At 45.5% G+C, this 25,148-nt stretch overlaps 1 protein-coding gene across 3 annotated transcripts in view; it reads right to left on the bottom strand.

The window, feature by feature from the left end:
• Positions 1 to 25,148, bottom strand: part of PLXNA4 (plexin A4) — a 455,447-nt gene that overhangs the window by 390,521 nt on the left and 39,778 nt on the right. For all 3 annotated transcript variants that reach the window (XM_056341131.1, XM_056341132.1, XM_056341133.1), the window contains exon 3: positions 15,258 to 15,440. In XM_056341131.1, coding sequence (XP_056197106.1) covers positions 15,258 to 15,440 — 183 coding nt within the window. The remainder of the gene's footprint in view (positions 1 to 15,257; positions 15,441 to 25,148) is intronic.

The following is a 25,148-nucleotide window of genomic DNA, read 5'->3' on the forward strand; positions in this document are numbered from 1 at the left end:
TCTGAATTTTCTGGCAGCGCCCTTGGTCACTGCAGATGCCATAAATTCTGCACACTCCCTTTCCTTTCCAAACGAGCTTAAAGTTTTTTCCTAAAGCTTTTTAGCAGTTTAGGGAGCATCTGTAACAACATCAAAAAGAATCAGTCACTTAGGGGTGCACACATGCTGGGTCTGTTGGCAGCCCCTCTTGTCTCCTAAACCAAACGAGTTGACGTTGCAGCCCAGTGTCCCCACTCCCAAACCATCTTCTGTCTATTTTTTGCAACCTTTAGCTGTGCGGCCCACTGTCTGGCCAGGAAAGAGCATCTGAACTTTACAGAAGACTTCATAGTTGGATAAGTCACCTGCATTAGAAGGAAGAAAATATAGGACAGTACCAAGGACCAAAAGAAACAGCCCCATTTGAGCATGTTAATCAAATTCCAGCTGGAAAATTGTGCATAAAAGATAACCTGGCACTAATCTTTTCTATTATTATCATGTTGGAGCACCTCACAACCACTAATTGTTCACAAGACCCCTGACAAAGCAGGGAAACACCGTTACTGTCACTTACAGACAGGGAACGGAGATGTCAGGGGTGTTTACATCCAAACAAATTGCCCTCAACTCCCTTTATTGTCAATGGAGAGAAAAAGACATTTTTAGGACAAAATTCATCTGCCCTATTTTAGGGCAATTTCAGTCTCCTGCAGGATGAGGTGTCCTAAAAGGTTTGGTTTCTCTTACTGGACTGGCAAGGGAGTTGACAACACCTCCTATGGATGGAGATACCTACACTTAATGAGATTAAGTCCCCCCTTCCAAAAGATGGGTTCATAAAAGTCAGTAGCAGAGCAGGAACTCAACTCAGGCTTCTTAAGTTTAGTCCAATGCTCAGATCAAACCGTAGATGGACATCCAAGATGGCCAAAGAGCCATCCAGCAGTAACAAAACTGTGGAGGCTTGAATAAAACTACTGATGGGAGCAAAGTGGAGTGGATGGAGGAGGGAAAACAAATACATCCTAAAGAGCAAGTTAAAAGGACAGTCAGGCAAAGTAGCTGTTGGAAGAAAGGGAGCAGATGACGAAAGCAGAAAGAATGGGGTCATATGCTGTCTGTAAGGTGCAGCAGTAGGAGGAAGATCCAGGAGCAACATACACTGACGGTCGCAGTGAAAGGAGACGGGAAAACCTTGCTAAGACACTATCCCCAGTCCAGATGGCATTCAAGGAGGAACTCAAGTCCTTTCCCAAACACCTTCTTCCCATGTCCCTCTTCTTTGTTTTAATAACCGCAGGAGAAATAGGGAGAGCAGACAGACAAGTCCAAGATCACCCAGAGAACACAGAAGGAACATAACTGAGACCAGATCCCACCACAGCACCCTAGGTTGAAACCCTGCAACTGAACTTTCTGGAAATTTGACTCCAATTCCAAATTTTTGCAGTGCTATTAAAAAAAAACCAAACAAACAAAACAAAAAAAAACCCTGAAAAAATACAGAAGTAAGTTTGGAAACTGGGTGACAAGGCTGATCTATGCAGCTTGGAGGAGGGAACTGCAAGGAGGCTACCAGCATGTGTTTCCATCAGGAAAGTGAAAACAAATAATTGCTAGGCTTCTCTGCAAGCAATGAAAGAGCAGTTAATGAAATCACCTGCCACAGACAGAACTGACAAAACATAGAAAATAAGTCACGTCAGAGTCTGCCAGAGCATCTCTGGCACGGACAAGGGGCCTGATGGCTGGTGTATATATAGTGCCAGTGATATCATCTTTCCTAGCAGGGTTTGCCTTCTGCAGAGAGGAGAAGGGCAGCACTTCCATGACAATGTCAGTGTGAGCTTTAAGAGGAAAGCGCCTGAGATTTCCTTAACAGGGAAGAAAGCAGCACAGTGGTAGCCTGGGCTACATCACAGAGCTGGGGACAGGCAGAGGCTGCAAAGCATGATCAAGATGAAAACCCAGGGGGGAATAAAACCCATAATACCCATGCATGTGTAGTGTAGATGTTAGTGTAATGAGTTTGTGGTTACTCAGTTTGTGTTGATCATTGCCCCAACAAAATTTGGGGCTGCTTAGAGCTTTGCAGGAGGGGTAGAGCTCAGACCCTCCCAGTTCCATCTAAAGACAAATCCTTTTTAGAACATGAGGGTATATATAACACCTTGGTGAACGGTCCTACATCTGCACATACATGCATTATGCCAACAATTTGTTAAAGGCAAAGAACTGGAATACTAATTGCCACAGATCTTTTAATCTCTTGCTCTCCATCACTGCTTTACTGCGCTGCCAGTCCCCTATAAAAAGTCAGAGTCCCCTAAAAATGAGAGGCGGGCTTAAAAATAATGAATTAACAATCAATGTTCAGCTTTAGCTTGCTGTTATAATTATTAACAATTAGTGTCAGCATGCAGGTGTTACATTTACCTGCATTTCCTCAGTCCAAGCAATCCTCTTTGCTCGAAACATCTCAGTCATGCAGTCCAAAGCCGAAGCTGTGTTACACCTCTAAATGAACAGATGCAATACGCCAAGGTAGCCCAGCACTACCCACCATCCTAAAATATTTTCTTTTCCCACTATATTATGATAATTTATTTCACTACTGGGGCTCCCAGGTGAGTTCAATTCTCCAGTTTCCAAGCAGACAAAAACGCTAACCCAGCAGAAGTTGTTTAACAAAGAGCTGAAATGTAGCAGTCTCATAAGAACTTGCACCTCACCATATATTGCATGTTAAGATAGACATGCAAGGAAAACAGAGAGATACAAATTTGGAAGCATTTTCTTTTTCTCCATGAATAGAAAATTAGCTATAAATTCAAAATTTAGGTGGGATTTTGGGAATTAATTTACATCATCACAAGGGGGAGAAGGGGCTTGAAAGCATCAAAAGATTTCGACTTTCCCATCTCACAGCAGAAATACCTGTAAGAAGAGAGCTCATTAAGCAAAAAAAAAAAAAAAAAAAAAAAAGGGAGAGAGAAGAGGAGACGGGGAGGTCAAATAACCATAAGTGGTTGTTTCATAGACCATAAAACTTTCAGAGCTTTGGAGGTTGGTTTGTTTTGTTGAAAAAGAGGAGGGAGAAGCAATCAGTTTTGATTTGGCACAGGTCTGGGTTTGGGTTTTTTTTATTTATTCTTTTTATAAAATTTTCTCCATTCAGTAAGGAAGCAACCAAATGAGTTCTTCTCATTGTAAGAGACAGGCAAATACTCAAACCTAACAGGCTGCCAAGGTCCTATCACTTACCAGCACAGAGATGCTGTCTCAAGGGCAAGAGAAATGCATTAGCATGCACCACATGTCCTTATCACTCAGGTTAGCTCTATCATCAATATGTTCCCTTAGACCCCAAGGAGATAAATCGATTGCATATGAAATCCAAGAGAAACCCACAGAAACTTGTAAGCAGTGGGGGAAAGATCAAAGTGCCTGTAGTGTGTGAAACCAAATCCACTCCAGCAGATATCACAAATAATAAACTCTTCCTGATAACCCAGCCTTAATCAACCGTATGACAAATGAGGCAAACACAGTGAGATTTGCACAGTGCCAGTCGCTATGTTTAATTAGATTTCATCAGAACAGTTCTGAAAAATTCATATGACGAGGTCTTTGCCAGTCTCAGTGATAACCTTTTCCCTGACATCACTGGAATTTATTGCCAGCCTCAGTTAAAAAAAAAAAAAAAAAAAAAAAAAGTTACAACAACTCAAAACGAAAGATAACTCCAGACCACAGCCATGAGCATCCCAGCAGGGTGGGATACCAGCATGACTGGCAGTAGAAACAGTGGTTTCCATTTCCAGGATGCCACAAATGCAACAGTGTGCTGAGGTCCTTTGCCTAAGTACCACATCAGCTAGAAGAATAACCATCAGTAAAGGTTCCAAAACCCACTGAAGCCCCTTAGGAGTTCCTGTTTTATTATCCAAAGTGACCCAGCCCTGTGAATCATCAGCAGAACATGTTCAGCATGACAGAGTGTAACCAGAGCTGAAACCCACAGATGAAACCCACAGATGACTGGCTCCCAGCTTTGCTTCTCTTGGCACCCCTAGGGTCCCAACCCATCTCCCATTAGAGCCTGGGAGTGCTCAACTTGTTTCCAACACACATTTCCAGGCTCACTGCACCAAGGGGGATCCCAGCTTGGAGGCATTGGCACATACTTGGTGTAATATGCTGTTAAAATATCAAATACAACTCCTACCAGGAGTGATCTTCCATGGGACATGTCCCATGGAAGGGATATCTCTCCTAAGACAGTCCTGCTGTGTCTGTTCAGCTATGGATACCAGCCCAGTTAGTACATCTATTTCCTTTTGGGGACGTGCATTGAAATACCGCTCCAACTCAAGCTCTTTTTTAATTTAGGAGGTGAAAGATCATCCTTGGTGTCATAGCTGGTATAACACTGGCCAGTATGAAGAAAGCCAAGCAATGACAAAGTTCACGAAAAAGGCATTATTGACATTAACCTAGATTTGGCACCATCAGGTTACAGGCAAACCCACAGGGCTAGCTGCTGCCACCACAGCTAGTAAGATGCTTTCTGGTCACCCTGGGCACGGCATGCCAGGAGACTTTGATGGAGTCACAGCTTTGATTAACTGTCGTGGTCCAGCCTTCCGCCTGTATTTCTATCCCTCACCCAGCAACAACAGCTTTTCTAATTTCAGAAAGGGCCAGGAACCTGCAGCTTTTCCGTATGGTTTCATTTAGGAGGGGTGAAAGGCTACTGACAGGGTTTCGAAGAGATGAAAAAAAAAAAAAAGAAAAAGAAAAAAAACAAGTGTCAGACCAAGCAGGAACAGATCCCTGAATCCTGCATAGCATGCTACACATGTCTTCACTCCCGCAGACACCATATGGGTTGGGGTCTACAAAAACCAGTACAACTCTCTCATGCTTCCCCCCAAGCTCCACATACAAGTCCAACAACCAGCAATCCATCAAAGCTTGATTACTCTCAAGCTAGGCTGCCACCAAGACGAGAGAGATGATGAAGCATAGCAAGCCAAAAGTCATTAAACCAAAATGAAAGAAACACGAGGGGAAGAGATCAAGTTGGAAAGGAACAGGGGGGATTTTATTTCTGCTTTCCTTCACAACCACACCAGCAGCACTCACAAATGGTGGATATGCAGATGATGCTAAAGCCCCCAAAATGGGGTTTGCAACCGCTGTGCCGATGCTGTGGGGCTGCCGCACACTGGGGAGCCAGGGTGTGTGCTAGGGAGAGGTGGAGAGAGGCTCTTCAAATTAGTTCAAGCCCAAAGTTGCTTATCCTAACAAAGAGAGGCACGTTCCTTTTTTGCCTTTTAATTAAGAACTGGCTCATAAATCAAACCTCTTGTTCCTACGCTTTGATGTCAGCTGGGGGAAAGGCTCTTTTCGAATAACCAAAGCCCCCTTGCACAAGCTGCAGTCCCTTCTCCAACCCCAGCAGCACGGCTAATTCACCCCCAGAAACACCCAGCTATGGGTCACACTGCACAAAGCCTCCCCTGGCTTCAACATCAGCAGAGAGGAGGAGAAAATCACTGTTCAACTAAGCATTTCCCTACATTTCCTCAGGGGTATCCACAACTTACTGCAAATTAAAGGGTTCCTAGAGGTGGGCTGGGGAAACTGTTTAAGGCAAATTGTTTTCACAGAGCAATAAGCGGAGAACAAAGCCTGAGGTGCATGAGCCTAAACTCCTAAGCAGTATGTGTTGCATGCACACACATATACAGACACACTTTTAAAAATACATTTCAAAATTCTTCATCCATGGCTATTCTGCTTTCAGCCCCACAGACCATGCTCTGCTGTCTCTGCACTGCACTCATTTCTAGTAGCGCCTGGGAGAGGAGCTAAAGGTGTCGGTCCAGACTGCAGCAAATACATGCAGCAAAGAGTCCAGTCGAGACTCTCAACAAACCCTTGGACAGCATCACAACTGAACAGTGGGAACAAGGAGCTTTCATGCAATGCATATCCCGCAGGCACAAAATGAAGGCCTTCAGAGAGAGCAGGGAACCGAATCTGGACCTCGTCATCACGGTCCATACCTTCATCAGTGCTCCACTCACCATCCCCTGCACCCTTCCTGTTTCCTTCCTAAAGGCAGGAGCTGTCAAACCGTGATGTCTACGTCACTGCCTACCTGGGGCTGAACTGGGGATCAGCAATGTGGCCAATGGGAGACGGGGGAGATGAGACAGGCCACAGGGGTGATCTTGGGCACCGATATGGCTGCAGGATGGTAAGGGGGGTAGAGTGGAGGATGGTGAAAGGAAGAGACAAATGCACAGGGCCTTATCAGGGGCTTGCTGTTCTTTCAACTGGCTCCCTGATAACATATGGAGCTTAATCAAATATGCAAATGATGTCCTATCTAGAGACAAGGGAAATAGAGAAATAAACCCAGAGACCATACATGAAAACAAGCCGATAAAATGAGGGAGTGGGTAGAAGGTTTCCTCTTTTTGATAAAATTATTTCAAAAGATTAAATTAAAGCAAAAGTAATTAGGAGAACCGCACTTAAGCCGACTTCCCGTAAGAAGGGTCAGCAGGCAAGAGGCATTCAAATCAAAGGCAGATGCAAGAGGCACTTCAAGGGCTCCCTGAAAAGTCATTATCCCAGTCAAAAGGAAAGGGGATAGAGAGGAGGAAGGAATGACAAGAGCCATTTTGGCTGGGCATCCATCCGGGCATTAGATGGAGTGTGCGGGAAGTTAAATAGCCTCGCTTTGTCACCCTGGAGAGCAGCAGTATCAGGTGATGACCAAAGCTGATCACCTAATGTCCCATGCAGAGCACTTCTCAGAGAACAGAGAGATAAAACCAAAGAGAAATAGATAGACCAGGGGGACACAGGGACATATCTTCTTTATCTTATGCTTTTTCTTGTATCCCACCCCTGCATGGTTTCAATCAACAGCACAGCCACACCAGGTATTGCAGCCTGAATACTCCACACGACTTGTACAGTTAGGGACACCATGCAGAAAACCACCTGCCACAAGGCAAGTGACAGCCAGCATCACTGCAGACTGTCCCCCAGAAGGCTGCAGGGCCCATGGCTTTCAGTAAGGTAACCTGCAGCAGGACACTGCTATCTGTCCCTTTCTGGCTGCTTTTGTCACTAACATCCCTCTGCCTGCACAGCATGCATCCTCAGCCACCTGTGGGGAATCCAGATCAGCTGCTTTGCCACTGGAAACCTGTCAAATTCAAGCTGCAGCTTCTTAAAGGAAGAGTTTGAAGAGATGCTGGTACAACCTGCTGCTTTCCCTGCTGCAGTGGGCCCACAGAAGCCTGCTATTTCTCCAGGAGTTAGAAACAAAAGCCCACACTGCAGCACCACTGATACAGAATCTGGAGGGATTAGGCAGGCTCTTGCAAATCTCTCCTCAGGATCACAAGATCCCACCTCTGACAAGACTCTGAGGCGCTGTTAGAACAGAACCTCCAAAAAAAGACCGGCACTCAGCACATGTACGCAAGGCACTCAGCAAAAGCACAGCTCAGCCAAACCCTGCACACCAGCACAGAGATTGCTGAGTAGTCAGAAAGCAGAGAGGGGTACTTGAGGGAGAGACACGGAAAATTAATTGCTGTCTGCCAAAAAGCAGGCTTTAACTCTTGCTGGGAACAGCAACCTTCCTAGCAGAAAAAAAAAAAAAAAAAAAAAAAAGAGAAAAAGAGAGAGAGAGAGTTTTCCTACTGCAGTTAGATATTGCAATAAGCAACGAGCTAACCACAATGTGCTACACTGACAAGTTGTAGCCTGAAGTCCCAAAGCAATGGAAATGAGGGTGGTGAGAAGTGAAGCACCCGCTTGCAGTGACGGAGCAATTAGTGGGCATTTAAAACAACTGTCAGCTGCACCAGTTCAGCAGCAGAGAATGGATAAAGGCCCTCTGGTGTGGTTTAGGGCAGGGTGTTTTGCAGCAGAGGATGGATCATAGGGTAACCCAGGCTAGAAGGGACCTCAGGAGGTCTCTAGTCCAACCTCCTGTTCAAAGCAGGGTCAGCTGTGAGATCAGACCAAGTTGTTTTGTCCATTGAAGCTTGGAAAATCTCCAAGGATGGAAACTGCACAACCTCCATGGGCAACCTTCTTCAGTGCTGGTCTGTCCTCGCAGGGAAAAAAATTTATCCTTATATCCAGTTGGAAGTGCTGTCATGTCAACTTATGCCTGCTGTCTCATATCCTCCCATCACTCACCAATGTGAAGAGCCTGTCTCCATCTTCTCAAAAACCTCCTTGTAGGCATGGGAATGCTGCCATTAAGTCCTTCCAAGTTTTCTCTTCCCCAACCTGAATAAGCTCATTTCCCTCATCCTCTCCTCTTCAGTCAGATTCGCCAGCTCCTGGACAGTCTTTTTACCCTCTCCTCAATTTGTGTTGGCTGATCAATATCTTCTTTGTACCGAAGGGCCTAAAACTTGGCACAGTATCTAGATATGGTCTAGCAATTGAGGTCAAGATGATCACCTTCCCCTCACACTGTTAGCAGCGCCTCTATTTGTGTAGCGGAGGATGTTGTTGGCTTCTTTTGCTTTTTTTGCTTTTTTTTCTTTCTTACACTGATGGCACATGTGCGACTTGCTGTCTACCAGGATCCCCAGGTCCTTTTGAGGAGAGCTGCTCCCCAGCCAGGCAGTCCTCAGCCTGAATCGTTGTAAGAGGTTGTTCTTTCCCAGGTGCAGGACTCCCCAGTTCTTCAGTGAGTTTCTGTCTCATTGCTCCATCCTGTCTAGGTACCTCTAGATGGCCATCCGGTTGTTCAGCCAGATCCTCCCAGCTGACTGCATCCCTGGGCTGAATGCAGATGCCCAGAGGAACCTGCTTCCCACCTCATTCGACATCTAGGGGGTGAAAGATGAAGTGCAACAGAAAGATGCCCACCCGCTCGCAAGGCTTTGAAGCAGTAGAGGACGAGAGAGAGCACAGCAGCCTAAAACCAGGATGCACAAGTCCTGCATCATTGATTTCACTCATGGAGACAGTATCTGATCACCCAACGCTTTTAGGTCATGTAGGATTCCAGTATCACCAGCCAATGACTTTTACCTGACCCTGTACAAATGGGTGTCACTGCCCAAGGTCCACACAGACTCCCATCACCACCCTTTCGGGGCTGCCTGCTGGTACACCCAACACCAGCATCAAGTGCAAAGTACCACAGCTACCAAAATCACAGCTTTTCAAATGCTACAGCCAGAAAACTGAACTACTTCTTAGGTATCTAAGCTGGCAACAACCTCTCAAAGAGGGACTGTCTATCAGTGTAGGACAGACAACTGCAGCCTTCACAGACGTCAGATGCGGATGGGAAGCAGTACCGCTCCATCACAAGTGAGTGAAGCACTCGAACTCCTGCTGATTTAGGAAGCTGTGAGGAGAGGCCAGGGCGAACAAGCCCCTCTCACAGAAACCAGCTTCCCAGCAGGAGCCAGAGCCTCTACAGCATGTTTTCAGAGCAGTTAAGTCCACTTGCCAAGCAGTTGGGGTAAAAACCATAAAATTTTAAAAAACCTGACTCTTTCAAAGCAACAGAGGGAAGGAGAAGGAAGCCGAATTTCTCTGCTGACATTCACACAGAGCTGTCAGCAGAAGAATATCCTCCAGGGAATATCAAAACTGAGCAGGGTTTCTCATCTTGTATGTATTCAGAAACCCCCTTGCCTGGAGAAACAGTGAGGATCTCTGTCTGCCTGCAGTTACCACAAGACTGAAAACCTGTGCATAGCAAAACCAGTGCTCTTTCATTAGCTCCAGCTTCTTGGATGGGAGGTGAAGTATGAGAGGAAAAGGAAGATACTCCTCTCTATGTGGTTATGTCACGGTATCACCAATCCACCCAGAGCTCCAACACCTATACGTCTCCGCCCACTTCTTGCATCCCTTTTACCTTGCTCAAATTTTCTAGCATGAAGAACTCCATTTCATTCCTTTCTTGCCCTTGAGAGCAATCCAGCCCTATGGAAGAACATGACATGCTGCCAGTCCCACCAGGATTCAGCTGCTCTCTCCTGCTAACTGGATGAGCCCTGCTCTGGGAAGGGATCTCACCCCACATGTGAGGGGACAACGCCTGTACCCAGAAGACCCATCATAGCAATCAGCAATGGCAACAGAGGTGCAGGTTTGGATGTCCTGAAGGGTTGCCTTACTGAAGGAGTCCTGACACTACCATAGACCAAGGTGCATCTTCTCCAAAACACAGGCTGACTCCTTCAGTAGCTGTCAGTGGTTCCCACTCCCTCTCCAAGGTAGTGGGCTGTAAACAGCGCTGTACAACCAACCAGGAGAGCTGTCAGCTGGCTGACAGGACAGGGTAGCTACAACTACATGGCCAGAAACCAGCAGAAGCTCAGACTTGCATGTACTTTCCAATCCAAGTGTCTATCCAAGAAAGCTAGCCTTCCCCAACGCAACTGTGAGATGAGCCAAAATGAGAATTGCAAATCAGAGCTCTCAGATCTTAAAATCTCCCAGCAGTGTTTTGTCTCGGGATCCAAAGAAAGCAGGGTCTCCAGGTTCAGGGTAATCCAGAGGGTGGTTCATGAAACGGGTTGATACTGAGAAATTTCTATTAAATAGAGGTGACACCTGGTGAGAAGTGCTGGCCAGATTTCAGAGCTGTCTGATCTGAATGAAAACCTTAACCCCGAATGGCAGTCGAAACCTAAAAAGCCCTTCAAAGACCTCAAACCAATGGGATCTTATGAAAAGTGAAATACAGGCCACAGGGTGAAAGAACTGGGTTTTAAGCCAAATTCCTTTCTCTGCAAGGAATTTAGCATAGAAGAGGCTCTGAGTGAAATATTTTGATGAAATAAAAAAGTTACTTCTTATGGGGAAGTTTCAAATAAATGTAAATTACTACTACTCCATTTTCAAACAAACATTACAAATTGACAAAAAGCTTTGTTTCGTTAGAAGTGCAATTCCTAGGGCTGTTCCCAGGTCGATATTTGTAAACTCAAACCACCCTCTACACCTTCATCTACACACAGAATAATTGCAGGTAAGCTGTATTTCTTTGACTGGAAACTATCTGCACAAAAGCAATGACCCATAAACAAATGCCTAGGGAAGGAATACAAGGAATACTGAATACTGCTACACGCCCTTAGTGATGACAGGTATTTATGGCACATAATTTGGCTGGACGCACCAGAAAAAAAAATCCAAAACAAGCATACAAAACTGTGCAAACCATCCTCTAGCTTTCTTCTGCTGCCAGAGTGAAGAGCTAAGCTTGTAATAAGAGAGCATGCAAAGGGGAAAAAGAGCCAGTGGATTTTAGCACATGGCTGTTTTGGGGCCAAGCAGTTTGTAGGAAGTGCGTACCCAAGAATACCTCCTGATCCTGATGGTTTACTGCCCTGATTGGAGAGAGACAACACAGACATTCGTTCAATTCAAGTGAAGCTTTCGTATCTCCTGAAAACGATTGCTAAAAAGTCACAGGGGTGCGAATTGACATTCAGCCATGGGTTTTGTTCGAAACACTTCCAATCATACATCGGAGCTCACTCTGCCAGCAAAGCCCACCAGGCACCCTGGGGTACACTAAAGCTGTGGCAATGTTCACCAGCATGGTACAATGTGGTACGGAACACAGGGAATGCCACAGGCCAGCCAGCACAGGAGGTAATTACAGATATTGGGATCTCACCAAAGCACTGCAAGATGAAATATTTCTCATCAAAGAGTACCGCAAGATCTTTAATGCCCACAAGTGGTCAGGAGCTGGTTTTCCATCTCATCTGATTTGTCTGGATTAGCTGTTTGATATGATGGCACACCTCACAAGCTTTAACACATTCATTTTCTCCAACACTTCTTGGAGCAAGCAAAATATTTCCTACCTTTTGCAGGACAGAAAGTGAGGTGTGGAGGTACACCAGAAGTTTCTGGTAGAGAACTGAACCCAGCTGTCTCCCAACCCTCTCATCTCTGGGCCACCCTTCTCCATCCTAAAGACACCACCAGCACCCATCAGGCCTTTAATCCATGGATGCTGGTTTCTATGCATGAGATATGGACAGTGGGAATTTTCCTTCTCTGTAGCTCGGCATTTTTATCCTATTTATATCTTCATTCTGCAGGGCCAGGCTGTGCTGTGGACGAGCCAGCAGAATTGGAAGGCATATCTCTACAGCACATTATTCAGTGCCTTCCTGTTGGTCTGCACACGTAGCTATGTGAATGAGCGAGGATTGCAAAATGTATTTTGCCTGGGGCAGTGAAATAGCTGGGGCCAACCTTGTCATTCTGTTTCACTCACTCTTTTCCTACCCTATCTCTATCTTGGTCTTTCCTTTTCTTTCTCTCTTTGTTGTCTTGGTTACATGGGCAGATTCCTGATACGCTGCTAGTTTTCATTTTAATGATATGTTCCTGTAAAGCACAATATTTTACTTCAGTTGCGTGTGCCACTGGATAAATTCCTTTGACATATGTGACATTTGTGTATCAACTAACAGATATTGCTTTATGACTGTGGGTATTTTGCAGAGAATTCACGGATTGAATACATCAAAATCTGATACACAGTCTGCCACTTTCATATAAAAATATACAAACAAAGGAAAGGACTGAAACTGCATGAAAAATAAGGAAAGTTTCATCAAAACCAACTTGTAATTACTTGCAGTGAGTCTTCCAACAACTGAGTAGATCCTGCTATCTTGAAGATAATCTCATAACTCCTCTCTTCATGCTATCCAAAATACTTCACTGTAACTTGACCAAGTAGCTGCACTGCACCAGGAGAAACAGCAGCGTATACCACACGTGGTAGGACCCAGCAAGCAGAAGAAAAAAAAAAAAAAGACAGCTCCCAGGCTTTGTCCACTGGTACATGGAGTTTCATCGAATCCTAAAAAGCTTATTCCAATTTAACCATAGGCATTTTTGTTTTAAACATAAATCAAACTTCATGCTAACATAATGGATTATCCTGGAGTTGCAAAACCAATGCACTATTTCCCTTCCTTCCAATTCAAAAGCACTTGATTGATGAGCTAAGGTGGAAAACAAAGCTTCAAAAAGCCCAGGAAGTCTTGGCAGGGGCCAAGGAGTGTCAAGTGAAAATCTGCCAAACTGGCCTTGTGTGGCACCCAGAGAGGAAAACAGGCTGGTGTCCTGGGCTCAGATACCCTCAGGAGCTGTGGAAGAGGGCAGTGTGTGGAGGAGAGTCAGTGCTTGCAGAAATTGTAGCAAGGATAGGGCTGAATCTGTAGGAGCCAAAGGTTTCCAGGAGCCTGGATCAACCGCTCCAAAACAACCACACGTGTTTAGGGGAGCCCCATTTTGCTATGCATTCTGCCACTCTGGTGGAGACTTATTCAGCTGAGGAAGATCTCACCCAAGACTCCAACTCTACTCTGACACGTGGACCCAAGGCAGTAAACACAGTCAGAATATTCAGCAAATTAGGCAAAAGGGAATAAAACGAAGCTTTCTCAAATTACATCAGCCAGTTCAGCTCCCCTCTTCTCATTCTTTACCCTATAAGGCTGTCCCCACTCTCTACCACACTCCATAAAGCACTAAAAGCTTTCTCTCCTGTTTTCCCCTATTAAAAGGAATCAGATCTCGGATTCTGCAATGTGACCTGTAAAGGCAAAGACAGAGCTGTGTCTGAGTTGGTTTCTCCTGAAGCCAAAAGGAAAACCAAAAGCTTGCGAGTACAGGGAAGCAGCAGTTATTCTTAACCATTTCAGTCTTTTGTATATTTACCATGCAGATCTCAGCTACCCTATTCTCCCCCACCAAGAGACGGACTGGAGAACTAAACAGTTTATTATGATATCATAAATGACAGGGAAGCAAAACCTAATTAGTCAGGGGAGGAGATTATTTTTATTGCAACTCTTTAAAAAACAATTTGGCTCCTTTTCCACATGCCTGAATAGACTGTTAAAAACAAAACAAAACAAAAACCCAAACCATTCTCTTTTCAAAAGCATCAGCAGCCTTTCCTCTGTTGAACAAAGCCAGAGACATTTGCCAGCAGGCAGAATCTTGCTCCCCTTGCAGATCTCCCTCAGCACAGGGGCATTGCCATCTGAATCTACAACCCTGATTTTCTTTTTAAGTGAGGAAACAGGTAGAAGAACAAAACCAGTGATTTCAGACCTTCCTTAAGCATCTGTGAACAAAGGACTCCCTCCCTTCCTTCCACATCATACACGAGCCATAGTAGATCACTCTTTCATAGCACCTTCCTCTCCCCAGCTTAGAAGTTTTTATTTGCAAAAGGAATTCAAAGTGGAATCAACACCCAACCCCCAAGGCTCTGCCCAAGTTCCCTTCCCAGCTTTTCACCCATCCCCATCATGATGGCAAAGCAACAATCTCCTCGCACATACAATATTTTGCAACACTCCTGGGCTTAGCATTCAGACAAACATTGTCAGACTGGCACCTAGGGGTTGTAATAGTGGTGGCGCCCATAATTAGCATGAGAAGGTCCCTTCTAGTACCTCTTCTTGCCTTGAGAAAACCACAGGTAGATGATTCCTAGCTTCCACCTCCCAAGCTTCTATACAATCACCTTACATGGCAAACTACAGAGCCACAACCATGCAACAGGCATATTTTTAGTGAGAATGCACAGTGACGAACATAAACACGCTCTATTTTATTTGTGTTTATGTGGCATCAAACATAAGCATAATGCTCATTCTTGTTCAAGACACAGCCTTCCCTTGATGAAAATGCTCTTCCTTCAGTACAAGCGCCCAGCCTGACCTAAACAGAGATTGCTAATACCACACTGGGCTCATGGTGAAACCACAGTCTGGTCATATTGCTCTGAAGAAAGATCTCCAGAGCATGAACCCTGTTTCTGAACAGACCTCAGCCACAGTCAGTTTTTCCTGTGGAATGCACAGACACCCTGTGATCAACTACTTAATTAGAGATGGTCTGAACAAAACAAAAATCTGTTGGATGCAAACTGCATCAAGTCTGTCTGTGGCTGTATCAAGTCAGTCTGTGGTTTGACTTCAGAAACATTCAGTTGCTGATGAGCAACAATTTGGAAAAAGGATTTTATCCTTTCTCATACCAGCTTTATCCCTCAAGTGTGAAACAGAGGAGTTTTTTACCAACTGAAACATTTTCTATCCTCAAAGTAGATGATGCACCTTAGGATAAGGACTGTTTTCACACTCAATACAACACTGCAAATCTCCATAAGAATGCAAAAATCTGAGTTAGAGGACCACGTTAGGTCTTACCTTCTTCAGCTTCCCAGTCTTGGTGCCCACAAAAGCCAGGGAGTGGTTCTTGTAGACATAGGCAATCACAGACGTCATTCTGTCTCCATCCTCAGTGAAAATGGGGAGCCCTCGCACCATGGACGATACTCCCAAGGGGGCATTCATATCCAGGCCACAGAAATTGTCATCAATTGTTAACAGCTATGAACAAAAAGAAAGAGAGTGTAAAAACAAATTAAGCCATCAATTCTTTAGCCATTTGGGAAGTATCCATCCAAACGGGGACACCATTGCATAACATGCCTATAATTTATGCAGACTGACAAATCAATGACAAAGGCAGGACTGGAGAAGTACAGAGGTGGAAAAAATTTGTCCAAAGTTGCATGATGACTTACAGACAGAAAGAGAATTGGAAACTTTCTTCTCTTGAATGACAGCCCAGCAGGATACATTACGTTAAGCCTTTTTCCTACCGCTTTGCCAGTCAGTTTTACCAGTCAAGACCTAGCAATCAAAGACAAAGTCTGCTGAAAATGTCTTAAACATATCTAGTTCTGTGTAAAAAAAAAAAAAAAAAAGTATGCATATCATTCCCATGGGATCCAGAATAAGAATCACTGAGCTAAATCTGCACTGGCAAGTAAAACAGACCCTGGCCTGCCCTCTGGCCCAGAGACCTAATAGTGTAAGGCTTACACCTACGAAACCTAAATAACCACTTCCCTCCTACCTCCAAACCCTGTAGCATCACTTATGCTACATCTGGGAAACTGTAGTCCCCCAGGGCATGTCCAGGCATCGCCTAGGAGAGAGCTGGTCAGCCCAGGCCATATCTGCAGCGGGGGCCACGCTAAGGATCAAACACTACGCACAGTGACTGCACACACTCCCCGCTCCTGGGGACAGTTTAATCATGTTGTCCTGGGTTCTTCTCTCACACTCTTCAGCCTGGGCACTTCATCCCTCTGGGTCTCCTTTTCTTCCCTATGAAATGGAGATTATCCACATTTATCCATCTTACTGTAACACACTGAAGCTCTTTGGAGAGGAGGGAAGGTTTCACAGCTGTTATGAGAGCCTCCCAGTGTTTGTTGAAGATGCCCAGGAATTCCTAACCACCAGAGAAAGGACCCTGTCCATTAATGCTGCTGCCTAAGCTCTAACACCTATTACATTTGAACTCAACAGGCTTATAATCAGACAGATGCTCCATGGGGATCCTTGTACATGAATGCACGTAGTCTCTAGTTATCACTGAGGATGCTTCTCTGGAATTCAGGGAGTTACAGAAGTACAGCAGCAGAGCAGTACAGACAACTCTTCTACCTTAAGGCACCATCTGGACAGGAGGTGAGGCCAACAGAGGTTGCCAATATAAAGATCTTCACAGAATAAGTCAAATAAAGATGAAGCTCCGAATACCACAGTACACAATTGCCAAAACAGTTAGCCTTTATTAACTTCACTGGGACCCTCACAGATTTGAATTTAAGCATCCACTTAGAATATTTTGCTGGACCAAGGCCTAGAAAGGTAATTATTAATTGTACAGGAATGTTGCCTCTTTTTCACGTATCAGTAATAAAGGACCATGACAATTATCTTTCTGAGCTCACATCTTCCTGGAAGCACAGTTAAAATATGTGCTGCTCCTTACTTGAGTTCACAAGCAGTAAAAGCCTGATAGTTGATTCATTTTCTCCTTACCCAGCAATTACAGGGAATAATTACAGATGGTTTTACTGAATGAAAGAATAATGTATCCTAAATGTACTTGTAAACACATAAAACCTATGAGGAATTCAAACAGCCATTAGTAAGGAACAGCTAATCTGAGCTCTGGCCTGCAAGAGTCATTAGTGCTTGTGGACTGCCCTTTCCGACCTAAAACAGCAGCTCAAAGAGCAATTACAGATCAGATCAACAGCCTCCATGGGCAGCAGACAGGATGTTTCTAGTCTACAATAACAGCACAAAGTCTAAGATAAATCTGCATCCTGGATCCAAATGCCAAATTCATCTGAGGTCTAGTGCCACCAAGCTGACGAACACACTTCAGAGAGGCAGGACACCCCTGCTCACAGCACGGCTTGCAAAAGCAGAGTGTCTCTGTGGATAATAAGAACACGTACAGCTTCATTCCATGGGTCAGGATGGAAAAGCTGCAGCTTGATTACTCAGGAAGTACAAATGTGTTTGAAGCAGCAACGCTACCCAGATCTTTCTGTGAGATATGGGATACTGTCTGTCAGAGATGAGCTAACAAGAGGAGCATTGTGTTGGTCTGATGTAGTGTCACAAGCATTCTGTTCACTGATTCACTACCCAACACATCACCTGGTGCGGGATCCTTCTCACCCAGCTGTAGCTATGTAAAATCTTAGTAAGTATCCCACAGTAGTCCTCTAAAGCTACCTCCGTAATCAACAGAGGAAAGGAGGTATGTCCAAGAATAAGCCATCCAACCAAACTTGTAATGCACTGGATCACCTTCTGATAGAGCCAGCTGATTTCAAAAGGACTTCAGATGATTCATTCAGCTCCAGCATCTAACATGAAGATGTATCATGCTTTGAACCGAAGGCTGGACTATATGACCACTTGAGATCCCTTCCAACCAGGAGCCTGCGGATGTAGGATCTGAGAAGAATCCAGGTCTTGAAGTCAGGTCCAGTTTGACTGGAAACTCTTAAGCTCTCAAATTAACATGATCTGTGTTTCAAGGCTATAATAAAACTGCGCATGTGTCTCACTCAAACCAAACCTACAAATAGCAGAAAGCGGGGCAAGGAAAGAAAGTCCTGTTTAATCACGTTTTTAAAGGAAAACAAGAAATGGGAAACAGCATCCTTCACCACCAAAAGGATGAAAACCTTAACAGTGCCAGCAGACGTCTTACCTAGGATGCGGTGTATGAAGCTCAATCACTGACAAGCAGTGAAACAATAGCAATCAAACAGAGCGGGCACAGTTAGAGGCATCCACATTGGCATAACACAGTCCCCCACCCACCCCTCCCTGCAGCACAGCCAAACCCAGCTACGTGCTTAGAGACCAGAAAGGACCCATGCAATCATCTGCTCTGCCTTCCTGCGTGACCCAGAACCTCAAATGTCAGGCAGAAGCAACTTGTCCTGTTTTGCAGGGAGATAGAAGCTACTTCTGCTTGCTCCCTAGGGAAGTCTGAGTCTGCATGGCTGTAAGGATACAGCCCTGAGCCCCCTGTAACCTGCTCTATCAACAGCCGGGATGTGTTAGCTAGAGTGCACGATTGCTGTAGATGTATATCAGAGCTCACACAGCCAGTGTAAGCTCTCATCCTCCTGCAAAACCCTAAGAGGATAGAGACCCAGAGATCCCAGCATCAAGCACAATAACCTGTGGCTGATCTGCAGCACATTTCCAACCTGTTGAGACTTAATCCAATTGCCACAAGTTAGCTCCTTCTCCATCAGACTGGTCCCAGTGCCAGCTGAACTAGAACCTGCCCGTACTGGGGCTGATATCATGGTTTCCCCCCCATACAGACACAAAACTGAATGTAAGCCCATTTATTTCATCCTATTTCCTTGACATTATTTACAGAAGGACACATCCTTACAAGAAAGATGGGAACAGATTTTTTTAGTAGGGCCTGTAGTGACAAGACAAGGGGTGATGATTTTAAACTAAAGCAGGGTAGTTTAGATACTAGGAAGAAATTCTTTACTGTGAGAGTGGTGAAGCGCTGGACCAGGCTGTCCAGAGAGGTGGTTGACGTCCCATCCCTGAAAGCATTCAAAGTCAGGTTGGGCAGGGGGCTCTGAGCAACCTGATCTAGTTGAAGATGTCCCTACTCATTGCAGGACCTCTAAAGGTCCCTTCCAACCCTATTCTATGATCCAAGCACTATCGCAAGGCTGAAGAGTGAAATCAGCATTTTCTCTTACATGGCACAGTTCAGATGGGATCTAGGACCATCACAACACACTCTAGCCTCCAAGACACGCAAAGTGGTGTGTGAGGGCAGACATGGCCATGATGTTCACTCACACACTGTTGTGTGAGTGACAGAGAAGCAATCACAGGGTTGTGGTTTGCAATGTGGACAGCCGTCCCCCAAGAATAGCAGCAAGTCCAGCAAGACACATGCCACATGAAAACTACTTTCATTTAACATATTTGGGTTATTTCCTCTAGGGATCATTTGCAAAAAAACGCCAGCAAGCAAAACCCTAAAAATAAACATCACCCAGCTTCTGTGCAGCTGTGGCTCTCAGCTGCACACATGCCTTTGTAAAGACAGAAATACAGTCATCTTCTTCAGCAAAGAGAAACACGTAAGGAAGTTTGGATTTATGATGAAAGGGTCAGGAGTTGCAAGCACAGGTTTATTTTCAATTCCAGACACTCCTAGCAGCAATATAAAGTAGCCACGTTAAACTCTCTGGAGCTTCTCTTCTTGGCAATTTCACATTAACGACTTTCCAGAATGAAAGCAGAGGTGAGGACATGAATTCACTCTGCTTGCAACACTGCTGCTGCACCAGCTGGGATATCAGGGAGGGGCAAAGGGAAGATCTAAAGAGACAGGAGTAAGATCAGCAGTTCCTGCACCCTCAGCAGTTAAAATCTAACCCAGAAATTCACAGCTCAGTCTGTAGGTAACTTGGGAGGGAAGGGGGGCCCGGTGGTTGAGGTGCTGGACTGGAGTCAATCAGCTCATCATCCCACACCAGGTTCCCACCTACAAGAGGGAATATTACTCACCACCCCTCTGCCCCAGGAAAGCTGCTAAACACAGGTTTATAAGGTTCTCTACACATCTGAAATATCTTCATGTGAGAATGACCGGCATAAATGTCTTCCCAAGCCCCACCACCTGCCTCTCCATCTTGGGAGAATGTGCAGGGGGGAGCCAGCTGGTGAGAGACCACAGTCTGCTCCTGCTGCTGCTGCCTGCATCAGCAACCAGAGAGTTCATCTGCAGCCGTGACACTGTGGCCAAGTGTCACATTCACCAGTGAAATAGGAAGGATGTGCAAAAGAATGGGCCTGATTTACAGGAGGATTCTGGCAGACATTTGCCTTCTCCAGGATTAAGCCTATCAAATAAATAATTAACACATCCAAGCCCTCCTGGAGAGAATGTTTTTACAAGACTGGTGCTGGCTCAGTCCCTTAGGGATCCGCTGAGCCCCCAAAACCCCCAAACTCAGCAGAAGGGGTAGAGCTCTGATTACAGCACCTCCATCCCCATCATCATCTGATTCCCCAGCAGAGGCGAGCACTTTGGCATCGCATGAACGGCTGAAGCACCAGATATTAGGGGGCCAGTGCAAACAGGGCTCAAACTGCAGTTTTCCCTTAAAGATCTGTTTTAGCTATCTGCCTCTGAAATAGCCCCTGATAATCTAATATAGCCTAATCTATTATTTGGGAAAAGCTTCAATAAAGGATTAGCCATCCCTTGTTCCTCCTTGCTTTCACTCCAGCAAAATTTTCTCCATTCAAAGCACCAGGGGCTTTATCCAAGTATCTCAGCAGGCTCCAAAGCAATTCCACAGACGCACTGGGGATAAAGGCTGTCCCAATGGCCAAGTCTTGCCTTTGATTTACAGCTAATACCTAACAGCCCTGTCTTCATATGGTGGCAGGTACTTGGCTTCTAGCTCTTGTTATCTCGGGCTTGGCTACGCCAGACGATGGAGGAAACTCATACATTATGGCTGTCTGTGCTGCCAGCAGGGCCAGGGAGCCAACTGCAATAAGAAATCAACAGTGATATGTACCTGAGTCTTCACAAGGAGATATCCAAGGTCTTTTCCATCACCTGACTGCAAGATCTTCTTTCCTTCCTGACTGCAAGGACTGAGTGAGGGTGAGGGCGAGCATGCGTTCTACTCAACAGGATATTTAAAAACCTAAAGAGATGGAAGCCCTAAGAAAATTTCTCACCAGGAATCTCATAGTACCTGAAGAGCTACAGGCTAGGAAATTTAGGCTTTAGATCACTTGGTGCAGGGGTGATCCATAAATTCCTAAGCAGCAGATCTGCAAATGTTGAAAACTATCTCCCTGCAAACCATAGGTCTCTAAACTCCAACGGCAGCAGTATGGTGCACAAGGCTTGTGCTTCTGCCGTTTGCCTGTGCATGTCCTTTTGACGGTATAAGCATGTGCTTCAGTGCCTAGTGAACTTCTGGTTAGATTCTGGGTTGCCCTACCCCTGGCATTAGGACCTTGCCTTCCTTGAGCTGGATTGGCTGTGCCTCTGACCTCCAGCAGTACTGCCTCTGCTTCTGGCCATGCTGCCTCCAAGTCTCTCTTCTGACTCCTCTGAGACCAGTGAAATTTATTTCACTTGAACTTCTCCCCATGATCTCTTCTGTGAACTTTGACAGAACCATCACATTTCAGCCCGCTGGCTGTGTCTAGCTATGAGGTCCTACTGCAGGATGGAGACAGCCCCTCCAACTTTCACCTTGTGCCACATCATTCACGTAATCCGATGCCTGTTACTGCCACCGCCACCACCACCACCCACCCACCCCCATCACACACATTCCTGACAATGGGCCAGAAGGCGGCTGAGGGCTTGTCCAGTGAGCATCAACATCTGTAGACCTTTGTCATCTGCAATTCAAAGCCATGGGGAAATTTTGCGGACAAAAAGATGGGAACCCTGAGCCACCAACCAAAGATAGCATAGATCACCAACCAACCCACTATTCAGCGGTTAGCCTGCAGTCTAACGGAATACAAAAATATCCAGTACCGTTTCCCCAGGGTGCTCTGTGATATAATGGAAGCTGGATAGTGAGCTAGCATTTGGAAATACATTATAATTGCACGCTGCTTTTCACTTGTGCAACCACAGCAATGGTTACCATGCAATTACGTGTCACCATATACAAATGACAGTGCAGTTACAGTAACTTTGCCAATTACAGGGAAATTGCACCCACTATGCTAAGAGGTTTTCATTCAAACATAATTCAGGAACCCAAAGAACAGGGAGAAAAGTTACTCAAATTGACTAGAACTGGTACAGGCGCTTGGATTTTAGGTCTGTAGTTTAAGCATCAGTTCAAGGACTGGTGTCAAGTTTCCAGTGCTGCAGAATCTTAATGTAGTACAGACTTTTTATGCCTGCATTTATGTTCCTGCTATACTGTGAGCATAAGGCTTCCCAACAGTCTATACCATGTACGTCCACGTCGTAAAATTTGTAATTTCCTGAAGAGGAGGCTGCCTTTCCTACAGAGACCTACAGGTTTCTTTAGTCTTTAGACCTTTTGCTCAGCAGAGCTGGGTGATTATTAGTAACAAGTAAATGTTGCTATACATTTAGTACTTTCTAAGTCCTGACTTTCTCAATGATTAGCATACCTAAAGATGTGTACAATGTACATTGGTTAGTGAACCTCCAAAAGTTTTCTAGACCACAACATTCAACATTTTAAGCAATACTGGCAGTAAGTTTGCTTTCCTTACTTTCTGCTGGAGATGCAGATCTGCATCTGCTGGAGATCTCTCCCCGGAGATGCAGACCACAGCTTTCAGGGTCTGCTGACTCTGTCACAGCCACAAAGCTAGTGAGCAGCAACTACAAATGCTTTCCAACCTGTGGCTTGCTCTCGAACTCCTGTTCCCACTTTTGCTATGTGTGTTGCCTTGCAACTGGCATGGGATAGCAGCATTTCTGCTCTGGAAGCAGCGCTGGGCTATCAGGGGGAAACAGTTCATGCCTCCATGGAGCAAAGTCTGGAAAGCCCAGAGAAGCACATCATAGATACCAAGAGTGTAATGTCATAATAACTTACTTGCTTCTTGGTCACTTGCAGAGAAGACACTCCTACCATTACAAAGGAAGATGCAATAAGGATCCAGCCTGGAACACCAACAGGTTAATGAATCTATGTTACTGGCAGATGATGTACTGACACCCACTTCACCACATCCCTCAGCTCCTATGTGAACTTCACCTCCAAGTGCCTGCCAGGAGAAACAGCCACACTATGTCCAGATACACAAGGTGAGGTGCGGAACAGACTCGGATACTTGGCAATATTTTTTACTGGGATATTTACAGTCTCTGTGTTTAGATGTTGTAACTTAAGTGATATTTCAAGTGCCTTGCTTAGACCCCAAGAGTCTGATATAGTCAGGGAAGAGAGACAGTACCTCCAGCAGCAACGCAGCGTCAGACTGAGATAGTACAAACACTCCCATTTATGGAGGTCTTCACATCCCACATCCCAAACAGCGTCACTGTGTCAGCCAGATCTCCCTTTTGCATACGTCATTTCCATCCCCTCAAAAAAATTTCCAGCATTACCATTACAAATCTGAGTGTTAGCACACCAAGCCACACAGCTGGAATGAAAATCACACAATCACAGAATGGTGGGGTCAGGAGGGACCCCTGGAGCCCCCCCAGCCCAGCCCCTGCTGAAGCAGCTCTCCCAGAGCGGGCTGCACACAGTCACGTCCAGGGGGTTCTGAATGTCCCCAGAGCAGGAGACCCCACAGCCTCTCTGGGCAGCCTGTTCCCCTGCTCTGGCACCCTCACGGTAAAGAAGTTCTCCTTCCTGTTCAGGTGGGGCTCCCTGTGCTGCAGCTTGTGCCCGTTGCCCCGTGCCCTGTCGCTGGGCACCCCTGACAAGGGCCTGGCCCCATCCTCCTGACACTCGCCCTTGAGATGGTTGTAGATATTGATAAGATCAATCAGATCCCTGAGGTGCGGGGTCACTGAGGTTTATCCCCTTACAGGTGACAACCGTACCTACAAACAAGAAGGATGGATGAACCTGGCTAGCAGCAAGTGTGCTTATAAAAAGGAAGCCGAGTTCTTCTGCAGTCCCATAAACTTCCCCTTGCTGGCTCAGAGGCTGGACAATCATATGGATGAGGCACTGAAGGATAAACAGAGGGATATGATCTCTGTGGCTTTCAGCTCAGCACTTTCCATGAGCTTTAAAAAATTCACTTAAAATTTTTCACATGCACACCATAAAAAAAAAAGATATTATTGAGTGTGGAGACTCTGCCTTTGAAACCGCCATGGTCTATTGGGCAAATAAGCATTTAGGGATTTTTTAGAAGTGAACTATTGATCAAATAAGCTGCTAGAGTTCTTCTGTAAGAACATACTCCAGCAGCAAAGCCGTGTTACGCACCTGAAACACAGTAGCACCAACTTCCCCTGGTGCTGCTGTAGCTAAGATGGGGAGTAAGAGTACCAGAGAAAGAATATCTTAGGTGAAAAGGGTTTTCTGTGTAGGTAGAAAGACACCTTTGAAAGAAGTGCTTGCCAGCTGCTGCATTTTATCCTAAAGGATGTTGCATTTCCATGACTGGCCAAAGGTGGTCTACGTAACAAATGCCTGTAAACATCTACTGCGGTGATGAAAGAGGTGTAAGAAAAGACTGGAGCTCTTTCCTCTGCTAGCTATACCCTGTAAACCTGAGCATCCTTGGGTTTCTCTCAGGCATGTCCATCCAACAGAGACACCTAACAAAGAGACATTCCCTTCCCCAAGTTAAAATCTCCCATGTCCACCTTCACCAGGTGGACACAACAGCCACACTGCAAGGCTCTTCCAAGGTAACCACAACAATACCCTTGCTGTCTGTTGCATGCAACATTGAAGGGTGTAGGAGCTTTCCCCTGCTGACCTGTCCTCCCTTTCACAGACAGTGTGCCTGGCCCGTTATCTCCCAACACTTGCTGGCAGCAGAAAGGTTAAACCAGCATTTCTGGAGCATTTCTGCTAGCTACCGGGCACCCCTCATTCCCATTCCAGTGACGAACACCAGCACCTTGCCGGATAGAGTCCAGCTGCCTCCCTTATGCCGGCACCACCAGAGATTCTCCACTGAATCACAATTACTATAATTATTATTTTGTTACACAGACAAAAT

Source organism: Falco biarmicus, chromosome 5 (assembly GCF_023638135.1).
Source record: "Falco biarmicus isolate bFalBia1 chromosome 5, bFalBia1.pri, whole genome shotgun sequence".
Classification (NCBI taxonomy): domain Eukaryota; kingdom Metazoa; phylum Chordata; class Aves; order Falconiformes; family Falconidae; genus Falco; species Falco biarmicus.